Genomic DNA, 23949 nt, shown 5'->3' on the forward strand with positions numbered 1-23949 from the left:
TCCCATTTCTCCCCCCTCCAACTGCACCCTCATCCTCTCCTCCCTCCCTCTCAAATTCATGGCCTCTTTTTCTTGATTATTAGTTTTACATATACACATATGTATCTATACATTTATCAAAACGGCCTGCTGAGTCCATTTTGTGCCGCCTGTATGTTCATAGTTTGAGGGCTGACCACTTGGAATCGGAGAACTAATTAGGAGGCTTACCCCTGAGGAAGACTATTTCTCCTGCTCTCGCAATCGACAGTCATTGTCGCCTGTGGTTCTTTGCCTAGGGTGGGGTCTGATGAGCTGTCCCTCTGTGTTAGGATGTCTGTTGAGGTTGTCACCAGTCGTCTTGTGGAAGTATCCTAGGTGTAGCTTCCCTGTCGTTTCTAGGAGACACGGTCTCATGGCAGATTCCTGGTCCTCTGGCTGCTAAATTCTTTTGTGGACCCTTCTGAGAGGTTCCCTGAACCTTGGTTGCAGGAGCTGTATTGTAGATGTAGTCACTGAGGCTGGACACCCATCATCGGCTATTCGTGGATTTTGACCAGTTGTGGTTTTCTAGAGTGGTCTCTGGCTGATGCTTGGGCTTTGTTGAAGGGTAGGAACTGCACTTACCTGTGGGTATGAGGCTGAGTGAACTCTGGAAAGTGGTAGCCTTGGTTTCACTGGCCTTGGGAAGCTGGCTAGGTCTTCAGTACCAAGATCATTTCCCTCCTGTGGAGCTGGCCTTAAGTCCAGTTATAGAACTGTTATTGCCCAGATATGAGTGCCACTATTGTACTATTAGGAATATCTTGCTGTGATGGTCATGGTTATGGTTCATAAGTGTCACAGCTGGGTAGGATGATTTGATTGCTCCTCTCCCCTTGGCAGCTTGAATAGCACCTTCTGATACGTGTATATTTCTAACATTTACTGCCTTCTTAAATACCATTTTCACCTTTCTCTTTAAGATTTAATTTTATTATCTTTTAATTTTTTATTGCATTTATTTTCATTTTATTGTGTGTATGAACACACGTGCTTCCCACAGCATGAGTGCAAAGGTCAGAAGACACCACTGAGGTAGTAAACGCAAGTCTTCAGGCTTCGTGGCAAATGTCTTGATTTGTTGAGCATTTCTCCAGCTCAGACTGCCTTAGGTTGATTACTGGTTTTTTGGTTTGGTTTGGTTTAGTTTGGGCTTTTGGGGTTTGTTGTTGTTGTTGTTGTTGTTGTTGTTGTTGTTGTTTTGACACAGTCTCTCTACAGCACTGGCTATCTTGGAACTCACTAAGTAGACCAGGCTGTCCTAAAACTCAGAGAGATCTGCCTGCCTCTGCCTCCCAAGTGAGTGCTGGGATTAAAGGAATATGCCACCACCCCTGGCTTGATGACTGTTTTTAATTGTAACTTCTACTTATTATCAAAGTTCAAATTCATAATAAAAATGTTAAGAAACTATTTCCTTGATTTCCAGTTGTTTCCTGAAGTTTGTCTCTAGCAACAGTGTGCTGAAAGTTATTTCAAACTTTAACATTTAAAACTTATGTTTTGCTGGGTGGTGGTGGCACACACCTGTAATCCCAGCACTTGGGAGGCAGAGGCAGGCGGAACTCTGTGAGTTTGAGGCCAGCCTAGGCTACCAAGTGAGTTCCAGGAAAGGCGCAAAGCTACACAGAGAAACCCTGTCTCGAAAAACAAAACACAAAAACAAACAAACAAACAAAAAACCCTTACATTTGTTAAAGTATTTCAAAGCAAGGTAAACATTCAAATCATATGAAAAGAATAAAGCAGATGAACAAGTGACTGTTTCATTCTCCCATTTCCTCATTTGTATGTCCTTCTGGACAGTGTCAATTAATACTGCTGTACATATATGAAGTACTATATGGCATCTGTTGTAACCCCAGCAAGAATGGAATCAAACTTTTATAAAGGACATTTGTGGGTTGGGGATTTAGCTCAGTGGTAGAGTGCTTGCCTAGCAAGCACAAGGCCCTGGGTTTGATCCTCAACTCAAAAAAAAAAAACCCAAAAAACAAAAAACAAAAAACAAAAAAAAAACAAGAAATAAAGGACATTTGTGTGTATCAGTAAAAGGGGATGGATCTCCAATGAATGTTAATGGGTTTTGTAATTAAAGTAAGTTTACTGATAGAGATATTTATGTTTGTACACATGTGTAAGTGAGTTTGTAGGCTAAATGCTAAGGAATTTGTTTTATCAATAGGTAAACATTTTTAATTTTGAAAAATATTTACTGAATTCTATAGTGTTTTCCTTCATCCTTGCTTATACTATTTCTTTCTGGGACATTTTCGGGCCAATGTATTAAATTTTTATCCATCCATCCATCCATTGGACAATGGAAGTTAGTGATAAACATGGATAGCCTCTGAGTTAAAATGACCCAGTTTAGGATTTTTCAAGTTTACAGTGGAATGAAAATATATCAGTTCAGTAGGGCCACACTCTGGTCTTTTCCTGGACTAGCCATTTGTGGTATGAAGCTGTCTTGCCATATAGACAGCAGTGAACCATAACTGTACTCAGCTTGTGAGCCCTAGGGTGAGTAACTGAAGTTTTCAACTGAAGATGGATCCATTTGGATAAAATGCAGTGATAAATTGAGGATTTCATCAGGACAGAGTGTATGCAGTATTGTGGTTGATGAGGTCTATAAATTTAAATAGTGGTCAGAGAAAACCACTGAGTGGTGAAATGGGTAAGGGACATGGCATGAGAGCCTTGGCACAGGAGACAGTGTAGCTAGTATGCAGTGGGCCAGGTATGAAGTACATGATGTCTGAGGGATAAGGACAGGTGGAGACTGGTTCCTAAGGGACCTCAGGTGTCATGAAGAAAATGGAAAGCTATTAGTGGATGGTCTGAGCAGAGGAGGAGTGAGGGTCCACTGTGCTTGAGGAGTTCTTGGGTTGCTATGCGGAGAATGATTGGAAGGGGGTCAAAGCAGTCCCAGGGACGTGAGAGGACCGGCTACATAGTATTCTGAGGCAGAGGGCTGCGGTAGGGTGGCCGTGGTGAGGAGTCAGTATAAGTGCCACACCCTTGGTGCTTCCCTCCAGATTAGACAGGGGGTATGAGAGAAAGCAGCAGGCTGAGGGGTGTCACCTGAATGGTGGAGGAATGGAGTAGTATAACTTACTGAACCCAAACAGCGGGAAGAGTGGAGTTACCATTTATTGAAGATGGGATGTTGTGCTGAGTTTCTGCTGAAATGGAGCTGCTGTTTAGTCAGTATTTCGTATGCAAGCCTGGGATTTACAGAACTTTGCCTGGAGTATAAAGCCAGTGCACAAGGGTCATTGAGAGAGAAAGGAGCCAGACTGAAGTCCAGGAGATGAAAGATCGGAGAAAGCAGCAGCTGGGCAACTAAGGGGAACCCAGCCGGCAAGAGGAGAGGTTGTTTCTAAAAGAGAGAGTCATGGCTGTGACAAGTATGCAGTAGGTCAAGGGTGTCATTGGATCTGTACGACTGTCCTTCATGGTCATGACAGCGGCTTGTGCAAGGTTAGGACTGGAGCTTGTTCAGTTAAAAACAGGAAGAAACTCATTTTTCCAAGAAACTTTGTAGTCAAGAGAGGTGGAGCCATGGAGTTGGGAAAAGTGGGAATTTGAGATCAGGAAGATGGAGAAAGTTGAAAGTACATGTGAAGGTGATTGCAGTGGTCAGGGTCCACTGTGTAGTCCCCTGTTCAGACGACAGCTCGTCTTTGCGTGTTTGGAGGCCATTCCTGCTACTGTGTGTATATTTTGCATATTATTCTTGTGTGACTAATCTTTTCCTTACAGGTATTTAAGGATTTTTTTCTGTGTCATTAAGAAATTGGCTTTCTCTCTTGTTTACAGATACTATTCAGGTTTGTGTTCTGCTAGATGCAGCTTTGTGTGCTCTGAAGCTGTAAGGCTCTGCCTTACTTTCTTCTAGGGTTCACCCAGGTAAACTCTGATTTGTGTGGATTTCACTGTGGTGGAAATAGTGAGCTACAAGTTTCTGGGTTTACTTTTCCCATATGATTTTAATTGAAAACGTCTTCCCTATACGATTTAGACTTGTGTTTGTGTAGGGATCTGTGTGTGGACTGTGGTCAAGCCCGTAACTGCCTACGCCTGTGAAAGTACAAACCCACATTTGCTGTTAGTGACAAGTCCGTGTCCACCCACAACTCTCGTTGCTGTGACTTTTTCTGATTTTCCTGAATATTTTTATTTTCTCAGATAATACTGACAGTATTCCTTGAGACTATGTGTATAGTATTCTACTGTTTTGCATATATAATAGTTTCCATCACTATGGTAACCATGCTAGAGACATCTCCCATCTTACAGTGGAGGGAGCTAGGGTGTGCAAAGGATAGGACACGACACGTCCCAAGGTGACGTGGTTGGTAAGTGGCGAGGCTGTGGTTTGAACCAGGCAGCCTGACCAGAGACTAAGCTTCTCCCTTTAGATGAACTCTGGAGTCCTTGGGTCTAAATCACTTACATTTGTGATCCATATGCCAAGCTTAGTATTTTCAGAAGAATTGTACTGTTATAGAATATTTTAGGTAGAACTGGTGTATTTATAATATAAAATCTTTCTTATTCAATAAGATGGACCTTTTCGTGGATTTGTCTTGGCCTCTTGTGAAATGTTAAAGGTCTTTATGTAAGACCTTCCTGCCCTTAGCTTGTCCTTCATACACTGTCTTTTGTGTGCTTCACATTAGTGGAATTGTTCTTTCCACTGTATTTTCAGCTGGTTGTTGTTGACATATTAGAAGGTCATTAATTTTTCCAATTTCAGTCACAAGTGTTTACCAGTTTTCTTAATGCTAATATTTAGTCCTGTTTTTCTGAATTTTCTAGAAATACTATACTACTTACAAATAATAAATCTCACTTTTTAGTATAATTTCTCATTCTTTTTAAAAATTAACTGTTTTAGAACATTGTTAATAATGACAAGTATTTTTATCTTATAAATATCTCTAGTATATAAATATATATCATGATACTAGCTTGGTTTATTTATTACTGGATTTTGTGTGAAAGTGTGCCTTTGTATGTATGTACAGCTATGTTGTGTGCATGCATGTGTGTGCAGATGCAAGAACCTTACATATGCACAGGCCAGAGGAGGACATCAGGGCCCTGCTCTATCACTCTCTTATTCCCATGAGCCAGTGTCTCTCAGTAGACCTATAGCTAAGCTGGTAGTCTGTCAATCCCCTCTTCTGCCCTCACTCTGTCTCCACAGTGCAGGCATCACAGGTAATCCCAATCAGGCCCAGCATTTTATTTAGGAGGCCTGAGTTTGGATCCTGGAGCCTGTTTGCTTAGCAAGCACCTATGCAGCATCTCTCCAGTGCCAGAGCTGTTCCCTATACAGGGACCAGCAAGGAATGATAGTCTTTTTCCAAGTGCCTTCCAGACTTTATAGACATCGTTCTTTCTATTTCTGTGTTACTAAAGATTCATCTGTTTCCTGGTGTTGGGCAGTGTTTGCTGTATTCTTTTAATAAATTAGTGATTTTTTCGTTTTCGTTAGTTGTGATTAGTGAAGTGCTCCTCAGTTGAAGGGGATGTCCCTGAGTGTCATTTGCAGAGCTTAGATGACAATTATGCTGCCTCAGAGAATGGCTGGGGTGCTCACTTGCGCTCTCTCTCTCTCTCTCTTTTTTTTTTTTTTTTTTTGTTTTTCGAGACAGGGTTTCTCTGTGTAGTTTTGCTTGGTGCCTGTCCTGGATCTCACTCTGTATGTAGCCCAGACTGGCCTCGAACTCACAGAGATCCGCCTGGCTCTGCCTCCTAAGTGCTGGGATTAAAGGTGTGTGCCACCGCTGGCAAGCTGCATGTACTCTTAAGAAGCATCAGAACTATCAGGCCTTGGAAGAAAGTCTCCAGGGAAGGCTCTGGCTATTTGGAGATGGTTAGTTAGCTTTTGGGCAACTTCCCAGTTTTATTCTGAAGTGTCAAAATTATAATCATCTATACTTTCCTAGAAAGAATTTTTATCTAAGTTATCAAATTTGCTTGCTTACACTTATGAAAAAATTATTTATAAAACACTTTAAAGCTGGGCAGTGGTGGCGCACTCCTGTAATCCCAGCACTCGAGAGGCAGAGGCAGGTGGATCTTTGTGAGTTCGAGGCCAGCATGGTCTACAAAGCGAGTTTCAGGACAGCCTCCAAAGCTACAGAGAAACCCTGTCTTGAAAAAAAAAAACAAGAAAAGAAAAAACACTTTAAATTCCTTTATAATTACAGTTACTTTAATTTCACTTGCTTCTTTTATTTACGTGTGGGGGGGGGTTGCTGGGGATCAGCTCATGACACACACATGCTTCTACTGAATTATATCTCCAACCCACTGCATTTTGATATTGAATGTTTGTGTTTCTTAGTTTTTCTGCATAGTCAACTAGGCTGGTGGATCATTTAAAGCATTTGATCCTTACAGACAGAATTTTGTATTGATTGATCAGAACATGGCCTGTATAGTTTTGATTCAGTAAGTCTGTGTTTTATTTTCCCTTCTGTTTCATACTTTTCCTGGGTTTGTCATATTAATATTCTATAAATCATGGGTCATATTAGTTAAAATCATTCTTTCTATAAAGACACAGTCTAGCTATGAAGAGAGTATTATTGAAAAATTGGTATGAATTATTTTAGCACAAATACTTTGTGACATGCAGTCCCTATTTCTGGAACTGAATTAGTTCAATGTATTGAGACTTGGTTCTCACTGTTTTGTCTCCCTGCTTGTGAGCTGAGTCTGTTCCAGCTGAAATTAGCTCTTGTGTGAATGAGAGGTTTAAGAAGGTGTCAGAGCACAGGTAGGGACTTGTGGAGGATGAGAAAGTCCGGAAGGACTGAGAGAGTGCTGAAGACAAATCCCATAAGTTTCTACTACTTTTTGTGTAATGAGAGACAAAGAAAAACTAAAAACTAGGATTCTACAAGTGATGACAGCCCTCTGCCTTTGCCTGTCAGTTGTCATTCTATGAACGGCTTGTGTATGAAGCAGTGAAAACCACCAGGCCTTTGCAGGAGAGTTCACAACCATTGCTTTTCACTGGAGTTAGGTTTTAAAAGATAGTTTGAATATATAAACATTTTATGATTACTGTTCAACCGAGTAAGTAGCCTTGATTAAAAAGAGAATCTACAGAGTGATTAAAATCATATTGGTGAAACCACCACTGTCATTAAACCTAATGTGTGCTTGGCACATGAGTGCTTGAAACTTAGTTCAAAGCCCATTTTTGTTTTTCTTTTACATCTGAATAATATATACCTTGTACATTATTATGTTACCTATGTCTTAAATTAAGTATGTATACTATTATGTCATTGTATAGTGAAATGCATGTAGATAATAAGTTAATGTTATCTGTCATTGAGGTAATAAACCAGGTCAAGTCATATTTTCAGTGTGCACCAAGAATAGTGTGCCTAGAATACTGCCATGTACAGAACTTTTCTCTGACCTATGGGTCATCAAACGGTCTCTTCTTTTCCTTCTCTGTTTTTCCTTTACTATGTCTGGGTGACAGAAGAGCTCCCTAACCCCCATTTTTCTGGATCATCAATAACATTTACTTACACTGCCTAGTCTCTTCAGTGAGGAAAGCGTGGCCCGTGTTCAGCCCTACAAATGCGTCGGTTCCTATTGTACAGGAGGCAGCATCCTAGGTACTATCTGTAAAACATCACACACATGCGCGAGCATGCACACGCACACACACACACTCCATGTAAATGTATGTCATGTATGTATAAATGCTAATTTCTCCCCTACTAATAGAAGTTCTCAATACATTTTTCTTCATGGGACACATGCCTAAATTTGTGTTGTTCTCAGCATCATTCTAAGACATGCAAAATATTCTTAATAAAAACTGAACCCATGGGTTGGGGATTTAGCTCAGTGGTAGAGCGCTTGCCTAGCAAGCGTAAGGCTCTGGGTCTGATCCTCAGCTCAAAACAAAACAAAACAAAACTGAACCCACTGGCTCTGGACACTTCAGAGCTTTTCCAAGGCTCTTACCCCATGGCTGGTGAATACAGAGCTGCTCTATTAGATTCAGTCTTGGTTTATAAGGGTCACTGATAAGACTTTCCAAGGAAAGGCTCTATCTTTCTGCTATGCAGATTGAGTATGTTAAGGGGATATATGGGAATAGATAAGATATAGTTAAATTAATGCTCTCACATAATGGAAAACCTGTGGAAAGGAAAGCCTTTGCATACAAAAGCATATGTTGAAACATGACCTTAGCTTGTCTCGTGTATCATCTGACAGGAACTAAAGATTCCAAAAGTAGTCCTTCTTCGCTAGCCTCCCGCAGTGGCTTCCTCCAGGCGGGCTGAGTGCTGCATAGCCCACAGTGAGGCACTGTGCTGAGTCTTCTTTATGAAGCACCCAGGTGACCCTGCAGTGGCTGAGGCTGAGGGCGCTGTGCTCCATTCGGAAACATGTGCATGGAATCGGTTGGATACCTTCATTATCATCATATATTACTGTATCACTTAAGGAAAGGGGTTCATAGAGAATTTTAATTGGCATAGTTAATACAATGTGATGTGCAAGAAGCTAAGTAATTTAGGACATATTTGAAAGATTTATTGACTGTAATGATGATATTACCCAATAGTATACTATTATATCATTATAAAAATCCAATGGTTGAAATTATTTTGTCATTTGAAAATATTTCCAGCAGCAAGTTTTTCAATGTGTAACTGAGAATTCCTGGGACAGAGAAACAGCAAATGTATGTAACAGTGTCCATCACTAATGCAACAGTCTCCATGGGGAAGTACCACACACAGTAGAGTCTAGGATGTTTGAGTCCAACTCTACACCCTGGTGCAAATTTCTCATCAGTTCTAATAAGTAGACTAGAGAGATGCAATGTTGTCTTCTTGGGGTTGCATTAAGGATTCGGGGAGGAGGGAAAGAACAGCCAGTGCTTTTAACCACTGAGCCATCTCTCTCCAGTTCCATGTTTAAATATTTTTTAAAAACTATCTTTTCTATTATCCTTGTTTTCTTAATATCCATTGTTTTAACTAAATTGGGAGTCAGGATGATCACCTGTAACTGAGAATATACCTCTCTTTATGGTGATTAAGGGTACCAATATATGCTTGGAGGAGAGAGAGTAACTCTACTGCCCTGTAGCACAATCAGCCAGCTCTGCTCGTTATAGTATACTGTTATAAGTATACTTCCCAATGACTTAGAGAAGAGTTTAAGGTTCACGACACGTGGAGGTGATAGCACGTGAGGCTATGGACATACTAATAGCCCTGACTTGATCATATATATATACCGTATATTTATATTGAATTACTATATCCTATATACCAAGACTTTGGAAATGTTTCCATTCATGACCCTTTTTACCCAGGATATTTTTATGTAAGCCTGGTATATAACTATAGAAAGTAGGTATGTTGGTTACTTTTCTGTTTCTGTGGTAAAACACCATGACCAAAGGCAACTTATAAAAGGAAGACTTTATTTGGAGTTACTGTTCCAGAGAGATAAGAGACCGTAATGGTGAGGAGGCATGGCAGCATGTGTCTGGAGCAGGAAGCTAAAAGCTCACATCTCTTATTACAAGCACAAAGCAGAAAGAGCAAACAGGAAGTGGCATGAGGCTTTAAACTCTCAAACCAATGTACCCAACAATACTTCCTCCAGCAAGGCTGCACCTCCCCATAAGCTTTCCAAGCAATACCACCAACTGGGGACCAAATGTTCAGTGCCTAAACCTATGAAGGACATCTTGTTCAAACTACCACATTAGGTATACAAATCAAGGATTTGCTGAAAACAAATCATAAAGGATGCATTTTAAAACAATTCTTTGCCATACATATGATTTTTCTTACTAAAGACAAAAGAAACTTACTAATGAACTTGAGATGCTTGTTTCTTTTCACATGAAAATTAAATCTCAGCTGAGAATTTCATACTGGATGATGTATAGCATCTTCACTGCTTTTCAGGGTTCATCATTATTTTGATTTTTATAATTGTTGATTCTGTGAATGCTACTTCACATAAATATATAATACCAAATAGCAGAAGTACATTAATGACTCTTTTGGAAACTTGAATATTCTGGCCTAATCTTAGGCCAAAAACCATTTACCATATGAATTCAAATCAGCTACTCAAATGGCAGTTTTAAAAATCAAATAATATAGCCCAAGCCAGACATAATACTAAATTGATACTGAGGAATAATGAAATTATGTTTCTGTACAAGCAAGAAACTTGGTAGATACAGTTTAAACATTATGGTGTAGTTTAAATGTGCATTGGTGAAATGAGGTGTTTCAGGGGCAATATGTGCCATATTATATATCTAGAACCAGTGCTATGCTGAGGGTTGTGATGCAGCATGGGTGAGCACTTCCCAGGCACCTCAATTCATTCTGCATTTAATTGTAAAATAAGTTTCTGGTTGTTCTGGGTTCAGAATCCTTTATTGTTGTCAAATCTCTTAAGACCTCCTCACACACATTTAACACACAGTTTATGAAATGAGGCTATAAATAATTGTGTTATGTTGTAAAAGTATGAAAGAATACCCTCTTTCACCAACTGTATGTTACTTATTTTAATCAAAGATTAAAGGAGTTACAACGGGCTGAAGACTAAGGTGCCGGGCTCTCCCATTTGTCTCTAGACTGACCAGGGCCTGCCTTATTCTGCATGCTTTGGTGATGCTTTAGGAAAATCCTCTGTAGAAGTCTACAAGCTTTATGGGCAGTGGTGGCACACCCAACACTCAGGAGGTAGAGACAGATGGATCTCTGTGAGTTTGAGGCCAGCCTGGTCTACAGAGTGAGCTCCAGGATAGTCAGAGCTACACAGAGAAACCCTGTCTCAAGCTTTAAAAGGACAGATCCAGAAAACGGAGAATCTTGACTGTTGTCTAAATAGTGATCAGGATGATTGATTTCTCTTGCCTGGGTGGTTAAGACAAAAGACAGAAAAGGAAAAAAGAAAAAAAAAAAAAACCACCTTGGAGAACAGTTGCTGTTCTTTTCTGTACCTTAAGCAATAAAGTTTGGGTGTTTTCCCATTTCATGTCACATATTGAAATATGCACTACAGTCTTACATGCATGTTGTTCCTGTGTTTTGGCTGTTTAGCTTATCTTTCATATCACAGTGGCAGATCATGCTGGGGAACAGGAAAGTCCTAGAAAATGATAAGTGGCCTTTGGAGTACCCTGCAGTGTAGGTTAAAAGGGAGTCTGAAAATGCAAGGCATGCAAACAAATACTTAAAATGTGATACACTTGGGCCCTAAAACCAAATTCAGAGGATGCTTCTCAGTCTAAAATACCCCAACTATACATTAGATATATAATCTAGAGTTGGCTAAACCACCTACCTACAACTAACACAATTAATTATGATAATGCTGAAGTGTAGTATTACTTCATTAAAAGGTAAGGTCATATGAACCAAGGGCCAATTTGGAATCCCCAAAATGTACCAACATTTCCTTTCAACAAGTAGCAGGAAACTCGGTTGTCCATGTGTATACTCTCACTGTGCACAAGCATAGTGAGAACTCTGCAGTCAGCACAGCTTTCCAGAGTAGCCAGGGGTTGTTGGAATTGAAAACTGGCTCAGCCTTAGTCAAAGCTAGCTGGTTTACCTAGCTATCAGATGCCTTTACCATTTGATTCAGAAGGTTACTGATAACCTTGGAAGTCCAGATGAAAGTTAATAGCATGGTTTATCATTTTCAAAGTCCCCATTCTGTGTGTACATGTGCCAGTTTTGAGAATCATCTTCCTCATTCCCCACACTCTTCACTCTGCCTGCTAGAGTTGTATTTAGTATGTAGTTGTTTCCCATCTGTGTGCTTTGGCTTGTCACAAAGAAGCTGCCCATGCTTCTATCTTTACTAAAGTACAGGGAACATTTTCCTTGTTGATATATTGAACAGACTTTCTCAGGTAATATCTCAGGAAAGGTTTAAAAGTCACTTTGAAGAGTGGCAATTGAACACTATCTACCAAGCAAATATTCACTCCTCCTCCCCAATCCAACCAACCATTCTACCCCACAAACTGTCTGATAAATCTGTTTGAGAGAAGGCCATTGTATTGCCTGCTTTTGTGTCATTTTGGCCAACTTCCTGACAGAAACAACTCAAAGGAGGAAAAATGTCTGACTCAATATTCCAGAATATTCAGTCACTGGTTGGCTTCGTGCCTCTAAGCAAACCTAGCAGCAGCAGCATGCTACAGAGTGGTCTTCACTTCATGGCATGCAGGAAGCCAAGGGCACAACAAGGAGGCATCAGGAATGACCCACCCCCTCCACCCATATCCAGAGCCTTCAAAAGAGTGCCACTAGTGTCTAGCTTATTCGTACATGAGCCTTTGGGTGACGATTCATAGCCAAACCAACCAGCAAAGAAAAGTTATTTTGATGTTTGTGCTTACCACCAGAAAGAAAGTAAATCTTATTAAAAACTGGGTGGGGTAGGTGAGAATGTATCTGCACAATGGAATGCTGTCTGGCTAACCCCAGGGAAAAATTGAGTTTCAGATATATTGACAGGGACAGTTCTCCATGACGCACTGTAAGGTGGCTAAACAGTAGAAGGTGATGCTGTTGTTGCTTTTGTGGTAGATATCAGGCACAAGCAATGTAGGTTTTTTGTTATGTTGATTAGGATAAGGAATGTGATGATGTTCAATATCATGTCTGACCAGTGCATTGAAGCAACGCACTTGGCTGTTTTTCCTTTATAATGTAAGTTGAGAGGAAACGGTTACTTTTGCTTACTTCAGGAGTTTTCATTCTGATTTTTTTATGATGAACATGCATTTTATAATGAGAGAAACCATTTTCTCTTAGAAATCCTAGATAAATGTATTCATGTTAAAACACCAAACAGTGTTTTCTTTGGACCCCAAATGTGACCAATTTCTGCTTCAAGTGCAGTGGCACACCAGGTACTTTGTGAACAAACTGGGCCTTCCTACAGCTCCCAAAGCAGTTCTGGGGCTTGGGGTCATTTGCTCGCCCCTTTACATCCTTAACTACATTTTCAATTATGTTTCTTCACGTTGTTAGTGGTGTGTATATATCTGGGTGGTTGGGTATGGGTGTGTGGGGGCACACACCCACAGTGTGTGTATGCGCTTTTTAGGGAGAGGGTTATGGATGCCTGTCATCTAAGCATTTGGGTGGTTGCTTTCTCTCAAGAACAGCTAGCTGCCTGCAAGTCAAGGGGAAGAATAATGGGCAGTAACTGTTCATTATCTAGACAGAACTGAACGTCTTTTCCTCCTTCCCTCTCAAATGTGACAAATGAGCATCTTTCTGCAAATAGTTGAAACTAGGTTTTCCAGTGACTTTTCCCCATTGGACACTAACTGTGCCACCAGAGTGGTGACTGTGTACTCCAGAGGAAAACCTCCTTTGTGCTAGATTGTTTAAAGTATTTTATTTTCTATATCTCACAAGTTCTACAAATTATGGAAACTATTCAAAACAATTGTTTATCTTTCTAATTCTGATTAAATTCATTAAAATTAGTTGGAAATTTTATTACATACAAATTTGACTAAATTAGCTGATACTTTACTTTCCAAAGTCACTATGGGATTAACATGCAAGGCATGTGGCTGTCCTTTTCATAGAGTAACTTAGATGAAGGATGGATTTTTATTAGGAAAGATGGCCCTAGAAAGATTTGAAGCCTAATTGTATATAGGAGCATTGTATACAATAAGGTCAGTGCCGATGAATAGTGTGTAATGTGATTTCCGAGGATAATATGGACTCAGACTGTTGGGTTCCAGATCCTGGCTCCGTGCCCTGCTGGCTGTATGCAGAGATATTAACTTTTCTTTCCCTGGCTTTTAACTGGGAGAACTCTGTGTCATATGCTTGTTTAAAATTGTAAGAATAAATGTGGCTAATATTTGCACAGCATTTGTACATTATATGAATTTTTAATAAGTGTAGATCATATTATTTGTCACTGTGACCATCTAGTGTCTGGATGTGTTATCAAGTGAGTTGCTTATTAATTATGGTTTTGGAAATGTCACTGAATTACAATCTATTTTTAAGTTAATTTGTATTTTTGTGAGGGGTAAAATAGATTTTTACACCAATTTTGATTATTTGTTCCTTTGTATTGCAGTTACAAATTATAATACTGTGGTAGAAGCAAATTCGGATTCTGACGATGAAGACAAACTCCATATTGTGGAGGAAGAAAGCATCACAGATGCGGCTGACTGTGAAGGTGGCGTGCCAGAGGACGAGCTGCCAGCAGAGCAGACAGTGTTACCAGGAGGCAGTGACGGGGACGGCGGCGCCGAGAACTGCTGGCAGGGCGACGGTGAGTGGGGCTCCTTCTAAAATCTCTTCTCTCTGCTCTGTAAAATGTACTGATGAAAAGATCAGTCGGGTAAATGTTTAATAAACAGTAAAACTGTTTGTTTATCCAAGGTTAGATGTCCTACTTATTTTTAAAAGTAGATTTTACATCAGAATTATGTATTTTATGAAATTTAATAGACTTTTTAACCAGGCTAAGCTTTCAACATATTGTTAAAATACTTATAGCTACCTTTAATTTCATATTGGGATACTCAAATTAATAATAAATGATATATTAATATAATAAAATAATTCAGTATGCAAAAATCTCAAGCAAAGATATGTTATGAGGGGCTGTTTTTAGTAAAATGATGAACAGAAAACAAATCCCCTGTCTGTGCCCTGCCAGAGTTAGCAAATAAAGTTGGTGAGGCTAGGCACTAGAAAATGGAGAACTGTCCTGAGACATGGTTCCCATGTTCACTCTTGTGCATGGGTTTGAGCCCCAATTCACGTTGGTGAGTGGTATCCTAAAACATCTTAAGCCATATTTGAGTTTAAAGTATAAAGTATATTGCAAACAGCCACAGCCATTAAGCACACACCTTCATCCTAGTGCTCCAGATATCTCTCAATAATTTAGTAAGTAGATAGGAACATGAGAAAGAAAAAGAAGTAAAAGTTAGCTCAAGACTATCTTGATTATGAAGTGCTCCATCTTGTTTAAAGAAAAAATTAATTTGAAACTAGCTACAGATCTAATAAATGATTAGCTCCAAACCCATGAGCATCAGATAGCCCTGGTTGATCTCAGAGGCCACAAAATAGAATAAATAGACATAGACTAGAATGTGAAAGAGGGATTTGTGGGTAGAGGGGGGTTGGTAGAAGTGTTAAAAGAGTGGGGATGAGTGGTGTGTATGTATCGCATATGTGTGCAAAATTATCTAAAAACACATTTAGTAAATGAAGTATGTTAAAAATAATTTCCAAAAATTAAAAGAATTAAGTAGTAAGAACCCAAAATGAATTTAATAGTAAGTCAAGAGAATCAAAGAGAGAATAAATAAGGTAAAGAAAACTACACACAAAGTGAAATTCAAACAGACACATGTAAAACAGGTTAGCAGACGTCAAACTGTAAGGCATGTGTGAACTGCAGTGAGCAGAGGATAAGCAGCAATAGTACCTGAAGTGGTAAAAGCTAAGAACTTTTCAGAATTGATACAGACAGGACGTCTGTGTGCAGAAACACAAAGAGCTCAGCCATCAGGTGCAGCTCCAGACAGGAGGGAAGAATGCCTTGGGCCTGCTGCAGAGAGCTAAGGGGACCTGGTATCAAAAAAGAAAGCCAAACCCAGAGAGGATGTAAAAGCACCAAAAGAAAAATGACTCACTACAAATAAGGGAAACTTCACAAGGCTGTAAAATTTCTAAGTAGAAACTTTTTTTAAAGGCAAGGATAAAGTGGGATAATATAGTCCACGGGTGCCAAAAGAGAAACCTGAAAACCAAGATACTATACCCTGCAAAGCTATCCTCTAGAAACAAGATAAAAATTTCCTCAAACACACACTGTAAGAAATATGATACTCAAATAGGAAAAAAACTTACAGAGGATACATGAAACAAAAAAATCAAAGGTGTGAGTGGGTTGAACTCTAATCAGAAGTTACAGGGTGACTATACTGATTTTTTTATTCCAACTACAAACAATTCACTTAAGCTTTGAAGACACAGGCTCCAAGAGACAGAGTGGAAAAATACTCCATAAGAATGGTGATCAGACAGAATAATAGAATGTAAATTAAACACTGTTACTACAGACAAAGAAAGTCACCACTTAATGATAGAATGTATTTACAAAAATGTTAGCAGGGTCAGCAAGATGGCCTGACTATAAATAAGTTCAGTCCACAGGACCCACATGGTGGAAAAAGAGACCAACTACAGAAGGTGTCTTCTGATTTCCACACAAACTGTGGCACATGTGCAAATAAGTGCACACTCACTAAAGTAAGTATTCAAAAATTTTTGAAAATAAGTTAACATGTGTCTAAAGTAAGTAATGGAACTGAAGGAAGAAATGGCAATATTATAACCACAAAGGCCGTGAACCCTGCGTGCTCTATGGTGGCTGCATCATTTAGGTAGAAATCAGCCAGCTGTGTAAACTACCCTATCCAGCTACATAGCAGCCTTCCACAGAAACTCAGGATGACGCCTACAATTAAATATCAGAAACCCACCTTCCTTCACAGGTGGAAGATGAGGAGAATGTTGTGTGGCCTGGGACATTATGATATAACAAAAGTCAAATTGTAAATCAAGAGCATTGTGCTGAGTGAAAGAAGCCCGTTACCATGGTTACATTCTGTAATGCTGCATTTGACATTTCTAATAGAGAAACCATTTAATAAATAAGTCCTTGGTTGTTAGGACCTGGGAGAGAGTCTGATAATAGTTGACTAGTCCTGGGACTTAGGGTAATGATAGAACTGTTCTGTATCCTGATTGCAAGTGTCTTTACCTAAGCCTATGTGTGGTTTAAAATATATATACCTGAACACCAAAAGAAATAACAGTAAGGTATTCTTATATTAGTGTATGTTATCAGTAAGTTCTATTAAACCTCCAAGGACATAAACATTCCAGTCTCAAGCCTAAGTTCTTCAAAATCTAATATGAGAAAGATGATCACCCACCTCTTTAAAGGGACTATCATACCTAGAACCTAATAAAATAGTCCAAACACAGATACCAAAATCCCAGACTAAATATTAGCTATGCAATATATGTACATGAAAAACGTGAATAATTTTACAGACGTTCAAAATGAGAAAAAATATGTACATGTACATATGTGAATGCCATATCAGGATAACCTGTGAAGGAGTTTTTAATTGTCACTGTAACAGACTTCAGAAAAATCAAATACTGTCTCAACAAAGAAAAGTGTTTAGTAAAATTTAGTGGCTCTCATAAAAGCAAACAGCCTGGGAATAGTGAGCACTTCCTTGCCTAACAAGAACACATCTCTGTGACCAGAAACAAACTAAGGACATCCATTGTTATTACTGTGTCACCTTTTGGTGAGGTATTCTCCACTGTAGAAGACTAGAAAGTCAGTCGATAGAGTTTAGGAACTTGAATGGGAAAAGCTATCATTTACAAATGATACAGGTATACATTTAATAATGAATCTACAGATAAGTAGATATTATAGTGAGTAAAGTAATTTGCCAAGTTTTTTTTTTAATACAAAATAATAAACTGCTGGGGATATAGCTTAGTGGTAGAAGACTTGTCTAGATTTCAATCCCCAGTACTATAAAACAAAGTAATAAACTGAATTTAATCTCAATACATCAATAAGAGCTATAAAGTAAAATTAGGTGTGCATGACCAAAAGAGAAGATTATAAGGTTTTAGTGGTGGGTATTAGAGGATACCACATAAGTGAAGAGCATTGCGTTCATGGAACAGATAGGTTTAACTTACCTCTAGACTTGCTTTCCATTTTACTGATGCTCCAGGGCTCCTTCTCATGTGCCACCTTCCTGAAGTTGCTGTGTCCCTTCATCGTCTCTGCTGCAGAACAGGGTCCCATGACTGATGGTGTTGAGTAGAACTGGTCAGGTACCTTGTAGACCACCCCTCAGTTTGAGGTTGTCTGATTTTTCTTGTAATTGGACAGGGGTGTGGAGTTTGGGAAATAACACAGTAGTGAAGTGTCCTTCTTTGACTTCATATCAGCCATACACAATAGCTGCAGGACATCACTGTAATCTTCCAGCTGTTGTGATAGGAACAGCCAGAGGCTAAGAAGCAAAAAGAGATTAAAGGCAATGAAGCCAGAGTGGTAATGAAATTCCATAACATCTAAAGATCTTAAAAGTACTAGAAGCACTTTGGTTTTCATTTGCAGAGGGAGGTGCGAGGAGAATCCAGATAGAGTAGTGGCGTGGTGTGCTGTAGTTCTGTGTCTCCAACCTGACAACAGGGAGCAAGGCAGCAGCATAAATGCAGATGGAGAGCCACAGCTTAAGTCAGGATGATGGCTGGAGAAGGTGAGAAGGTATAGAACTGATTGTGTTTTCAGAGGAAGTTTTATAAGATGTGATCTGGAGCAAGAGAAGAAAGCTTAAGATGATCCTATCTCCATTATTTATTGAAATTTGAAGGAAACTGAAGGATGAGATGTTCAGTACACTCAATTTTGTTGGAATCAAAGTTCCATAGTTTCATTTGTGTGTTCATGTATGTGTGCACATGACTGTGCAGGTGCTCACTCACACAGGTGTGTACCATGTATGTGGAAGACAGGTATCTGGTATCTTCCTTTATTGCTTTCCACCTTATCTTTTGAGATAGTCTCACTTGCTGGAGCTCGCTGGTGGGTTGTGCTGGCTGACCAGTGAGCTGGGGATCCTCGTATCTTTGCTTCTCCTAACCCATCAGTGCTAGGATTACAGATCTGCCACTGCATCCAGCTTTTATGTGGATGCTGAGGGTCTGAATTCAGGTCTTGCTCATGCGGTGTTTACCCTTTGAACCATCTTAACCGCTCTTGTGTTTTGTTTTTTCCCGATTCTGTCATTCATCATATCTTCTGGAATATTTGCTGAATGGGACAAAGAACAGAGATGGAGCATGGCTCAAGCTTTCCTCTATAAGCTGCTTTTTGTTAAGCTCCTTCAAGTCAGAGTTGCCTGGGTTGTGGTGTTTTATTTAGCAGAGCTGGGGATTGAACCTGTAGTATCATGCATGTGAGGCAAATGCCCTACCACTGAGCTACCGTTCCAGTCCTGACACCACTCTTCAATACATTCATTCAACTAGTTTGTAATCCATCTGTCTCTTCAAAAATAATAGAAAGCCATGTTAAATACCCAGTTATACTAGAGATACATGGTTTTCTACTCATACTGTAGTAAAGTTACAAAAAATGGATATGAGACCAGTTTGTAATTATTTTTCTATTTGTTAGTAAAGTGATATGGCTGCTGATGATTAGGTTTTTGTGGGGGGAGGTTGTTTTTGTTTTGCTTTATTAATTTTAGTTTGGTATGTTTTTTCTTTGTTTAATTGCTTGTATTAGTTATCAACTTATCTCAAACATTTTCTGGTTAGAAATTAAATGGTTTTATTTGAAGTTTACAGCAGGAAGTCAGAAGTAGAAATACACTGTAGCTGAAAGTTTTCCTGTGTCCCACCTGGTCCACAGCCACTCAGACCCAAGTAAACACACAGAGGCTTATATTAATTAGAACTGCTTGGCCATTAGCTCAGGCTTACTACTGACTAGCTCTTGCACTTAAACTCAGCCCATTTCTGTTAATATGTATGTTGCCACATGTTCTGTAGCTAAACCTGTGTGTCATTACATGCTGCATCCTAGACAGTAGACTGGCATCTCCTGACTCAGCCTTCCTCTTCCCAGAATTCTCCTTGTCTACTTATACCACTCATACTTCCTGGCTGGCTACTGGCCAATCAGCATTTTATTTATCAACCAATCAGAGAAATACGTACTCACAGCATACAGAACCTCCCACAGCACTACACAGTGGATGGCATTTGCCCATCTTTTCGTTTTCACTTTTCCTCAAAGATCATTACCACTCAGAGATCAAAGACACCAGCACCACAATGACTCTGGCCGTAGACTTTCTGACCAGGAACTTAAGCTAGTATGGTAAAAATGCCTTAACAACTATGAACATGGTTTGAAACCAAGAACAGGAGAGCAAGTGTTTTGTGTGGAGACTTGTACCCTGGGTTTAGATGTCTTTGGATCTTGAACTTGGTGCTTTCTGCGGGGATCAGACTCATTCCTGCGGGTCCTGGTTGCCTTTGGATTTGAGTGCAAATGCTAGTCACCCCTCCCAAACCAGGCCTTGTTACCACCCTTGCCCCTTATTCCTTCCCCTTTAACCCTTCCCATGTCCAAGCCCCTCTGCCTGCAGAACCGCCTCTTCCTTTCTGTCACCTCCTCTTAAACCTGAATTTCTGAACACAGTGGATGCTGAACCACCTGCCAGTATCCACAGCTGCTTTGTGATAGGATTATTGATCGCTTTTTTCTACTAAAGAACTTCTGAAAGGCAGGGACTGTAATTTACTGAGAGCTGTATCTGCCCCTGATGCCCAGTACACACTACATGCTGAAGAGTTGTCTACAGTGAGTACCTTACAACATTTTCCTTTTAAATTCTGACACTGATCTCAAGAAAAATGGGTTTCCCCTTCTTTGCTTTTCCTTTCATTTTGAGAGCTTCAGTTCTTTGTCATTTTTACCTGACAATGTTTGGACATTGCATTGTTTAACTTACTATATTCATCTTTAATTATGTGACGTTCTATCTCACCTTTGTAATCCACTTTAATCTATAGCTATGTGAAAGTTCCCTCTTCAGTGTTGATCGTTCCTAAAACATGAACAGCAAATACAGCCAATTAAAAATATGTTTTTTTCTTAACTCATGAATAAAATACCTAAAAACTAGTAAAGTAAGATAATCATTTAATCCCTTATCAACTATTAAAAATCTATAGAAATCTCTGCTTTGGGAAAAATGGAATAGACAATTTTCTCTGTTCCTCCTGCTAAGTACTAGTGTTTGTGTGTGTGTGTGTGTGTTATACAAAACAAACATTTTTTAAAAGTCTCTAAAAGATGAAAAGAAGAAGCCAGAAACCTCAAGAAACAAATAATGATATGGCCTCAGTCCCTGGGTTTTCTGTTCACTCTCTCATAGATGAGACTGTATGCTGAGGAAGTCCAAAACCTCAGTAGATACACACATAACACAATAGCTCGTTCTCTCTAGCCAAAACTGAGGAAAGCAACAGCCTTGTGAGGCAGAAAACTTTTAGAGAGTAATGTTCATCTGTAGCCAAATACCATAGAGGAAATTTCAGGTTCCTCAGTAGGAGGCTCTGTCTTCTGTTCTCACTGAAGAGAAGCATCCCAACCCCTACCACAGTGGTGGCAGATAAGAGCAAGTGGCAATAAAGCATCCCGTCATCTTGCTGAGTAGGGCAGAGAACCTCCTGGAGAGTCGAGATTACAAAAACATTCACTCAAACAGGTTCTCAGCAGAAGCCTCTTGGAGACAGGAATGAAGCCTTTCTCATCCTGGGTGATGTGGCTGGGAGCTAGTGAGGAAAAGCCTGACATCATCCAGCTCTGCAGTAAAGAGTAGCCTCCTCCAAGAAACCCTTCTTCCCATCAGGGAACAGGTGCTGAAAGAATGCCCTGGAATGCCTTCCCTCTGCCTCTCTGCTGGTTACTTAAATAAGAGTTACTGTCTGTTTTCTTAAGTGATAACTAAAGACATCCATGTTTCTTTCAAAAATACTTGTTACCATGAAAGAGGAAATTTCAATTTGAGTAGAAAAGGCAGCAGATACCCAGAACTTCAGTGGCATTGGTATTAGACCAGGAATGTAAGCCAGCAGAGTGAAAATCAACAATTATGAACATGGCTTGGAACCAAAAACAGAAACCCCACCCAGCCACAGCAGGAGAAATAGAAGCACTAAATGAAGTTATAGCTGAAAAATATAGTAACAACAACAGGAAAAATAGCAGGAGTCAGTAGCAGAAGGAAGAGGAAATGGTAGATGAACGTGCAAATGGGACACAGTTTAGCTGTCTAGACAAGTAGGAAGAAAGAAGGGTGCCTCTGTGTGCTTTTGGAGTTAATGTTTATGACATCAGCTCTTCAGCAAAAGAGGAGAGAGAGGGTGAGGCTGGAAAAAAATGTTCAAAGAAATGGCTGACATGTTCTAATATTTGGCAAAAGACATAAAACTGTGCCCTGAATAGAGTAAGCCTGGAGAAGCACATGCCAGAAAACATCAAAGTCAAACCTGTGAACACTAAGGATGGGCAAAGTGACAGAGACAAATGCTAAAGACTAGTTGTGGGGAACCCAGTTGAGTGACAGTCACTTCTTAGAAATCCCTCTGGAAGCCAGCAGTGTGTGGTTCACTGCTGAAATTCTGAACGTGTCAGCCTAGGTCCCTAGGTCCAGAGAAACTACAGGCATTTTCAGATAAAGGAACCTCCCTTACATGAAACACAGAGCTGCCTGAACAGAAGGGGATTGTGATGGCCATTCTTGGTTGTCACTTGACTACATCTGGAACTAATTAGAGATTATTTAATTAAATAATTTTAAGTGGGAAGACCCACTTCTTTTTTTTTTTTTTTTTTTTTTTTTTTTTTCGAGACAGGGTTTCTCTGTAGCTTTGGAACCTATCCTGGACTAGCTCTGTAGACCAGGCTGGCCTCGAACTCACAGAGATCCACCTGCTTCTGCCTCCCGCATGCTGGGATTACAGGTGTGCTGGGAAGACCCACTTTTAATCCAGATCTTTTGAGGTGGGAAGATCCCACCTCTAATCTGGGCCACACCTTCTGGTAACAGCCAATATAAAGGACATGGAAGAAGGAAGCTTTTGCTCTTTGCCTGCTTGCCCTTATTCTCAATGGCAAGTTCATTGCTTCACTGGCATTAAAGCTTACTTCTTTGGGATTCTGGCATATACTGAAGACCAGCTGAGACATCCAGCCTCATGGACTGAACTGCTGGATTCTAGGACTTGGTTAGTAGACAGCCATGGTTGGACTAGCTGGGCCACAGCCTATAAGTCACTCTACTAAATCCCCATATGAGAACTCTGACTAACACAGGGCTGATGAAGAAGGTGAAGGAGGCAGGAAAAGGAAAGGTGTGGACAGGGACGTGCAGTCACGTGTCCTCTTCCTGCAGTTCATCCAGTTTTCTAAGAAGACTGAACAAACATAACACAAATATGGATACATGAAATTAGCAAAAACAGCCTAGAGATGATCAAGAATCTTATATTTACATTGTATGTAAGCTACCGAAAAAATAGATACTCATCATGATCCTACAGTCAATTTAATACTCAAGTCAAGGGATACAGAGTTGCACATTCCTCCTGCATAACTATTGATCCACTGCTGTCATACAATATGTTGTTGATAATATTCTCAAGCACTGAAAATTACTTAGAACTTCTAGAAACAAAATTCTCTAGTTAACACATGTAATTATCATACATAAGCTCCATTTCTAACCTATGTAAAGTGAGAACACTAGGCTTTACCTCACTTAATTTTAAAAATTAAAGATTTATGTATATTCCACCATGCTTACGACAACATTGCCCAACTGAAAGCTTAAAGAACAAATCTAAAATAGAATTATGAGTCCCTTTGATAGTGTGCCCACATGAACCATCAGTATCAGTGCCAGCCACTGAAAGCCTAGCCCAGGGCAGTGCCAGTACGTTACCACACCTGCTTTGCCATTACAAGAAGTCGGGTTCAGTGTGTAAAAGGCTCAGAGCAGGTATGTGTACTACCCACTGATCCAGGGCAGATGTGAGCACTGCCAGATGATCTGGGGCAAGCAAGACTTCTTGCCATAGCACAGATTCAGAATCCTACCAACCCTTCCTAATTCTAAATACAAAACTAATCACATCTTGTCATTCATTCAGGTGGTTATTAATACAGTTTAGGTAATGAGACTTTAGTTGCATA

At 39.8% G+C, this 23949-nt stretch overlaps 1 protein-coding gene across 3 annotated transcripts in view; it reads left to right on the forward strand.

The window, feature by feature from the left end:
* Zeb1 (zinc finger E-box binding homeobox 1) overlaps window positions 1-23949 on the forward strand; it is a 173051-nt gene that overhangs the window by 106080 nt on the left and 43022 nt on the right. For all 3 annotated transcript variants that reach the window (XM_036186756.1, XM_036186758.1, XM_036186757.1), the window contains exon 2: window positions 14185-14385. In XM_036186756.1, coding sequence (XP_036042649.1) covers window positions 14185-14385 — 201 coding nt within the window. The remainder of the gene's footprint in view (window positions 1-14184; window positions 14386-23949) is intronic.

This window comes from Onychomys torridus, chromosome 5 (genome assembly GCF_903995425.1).
Source record: "Onychomys torridus chromosome 5, mOncTor1.1, whole genome shotgun sequence".
Lineage (NCBI taxonomy): Eukaryota > Metazoa > Chordata > Mammalia > Rodentia > Cricetidae > Onychomys > Onychomys torridus.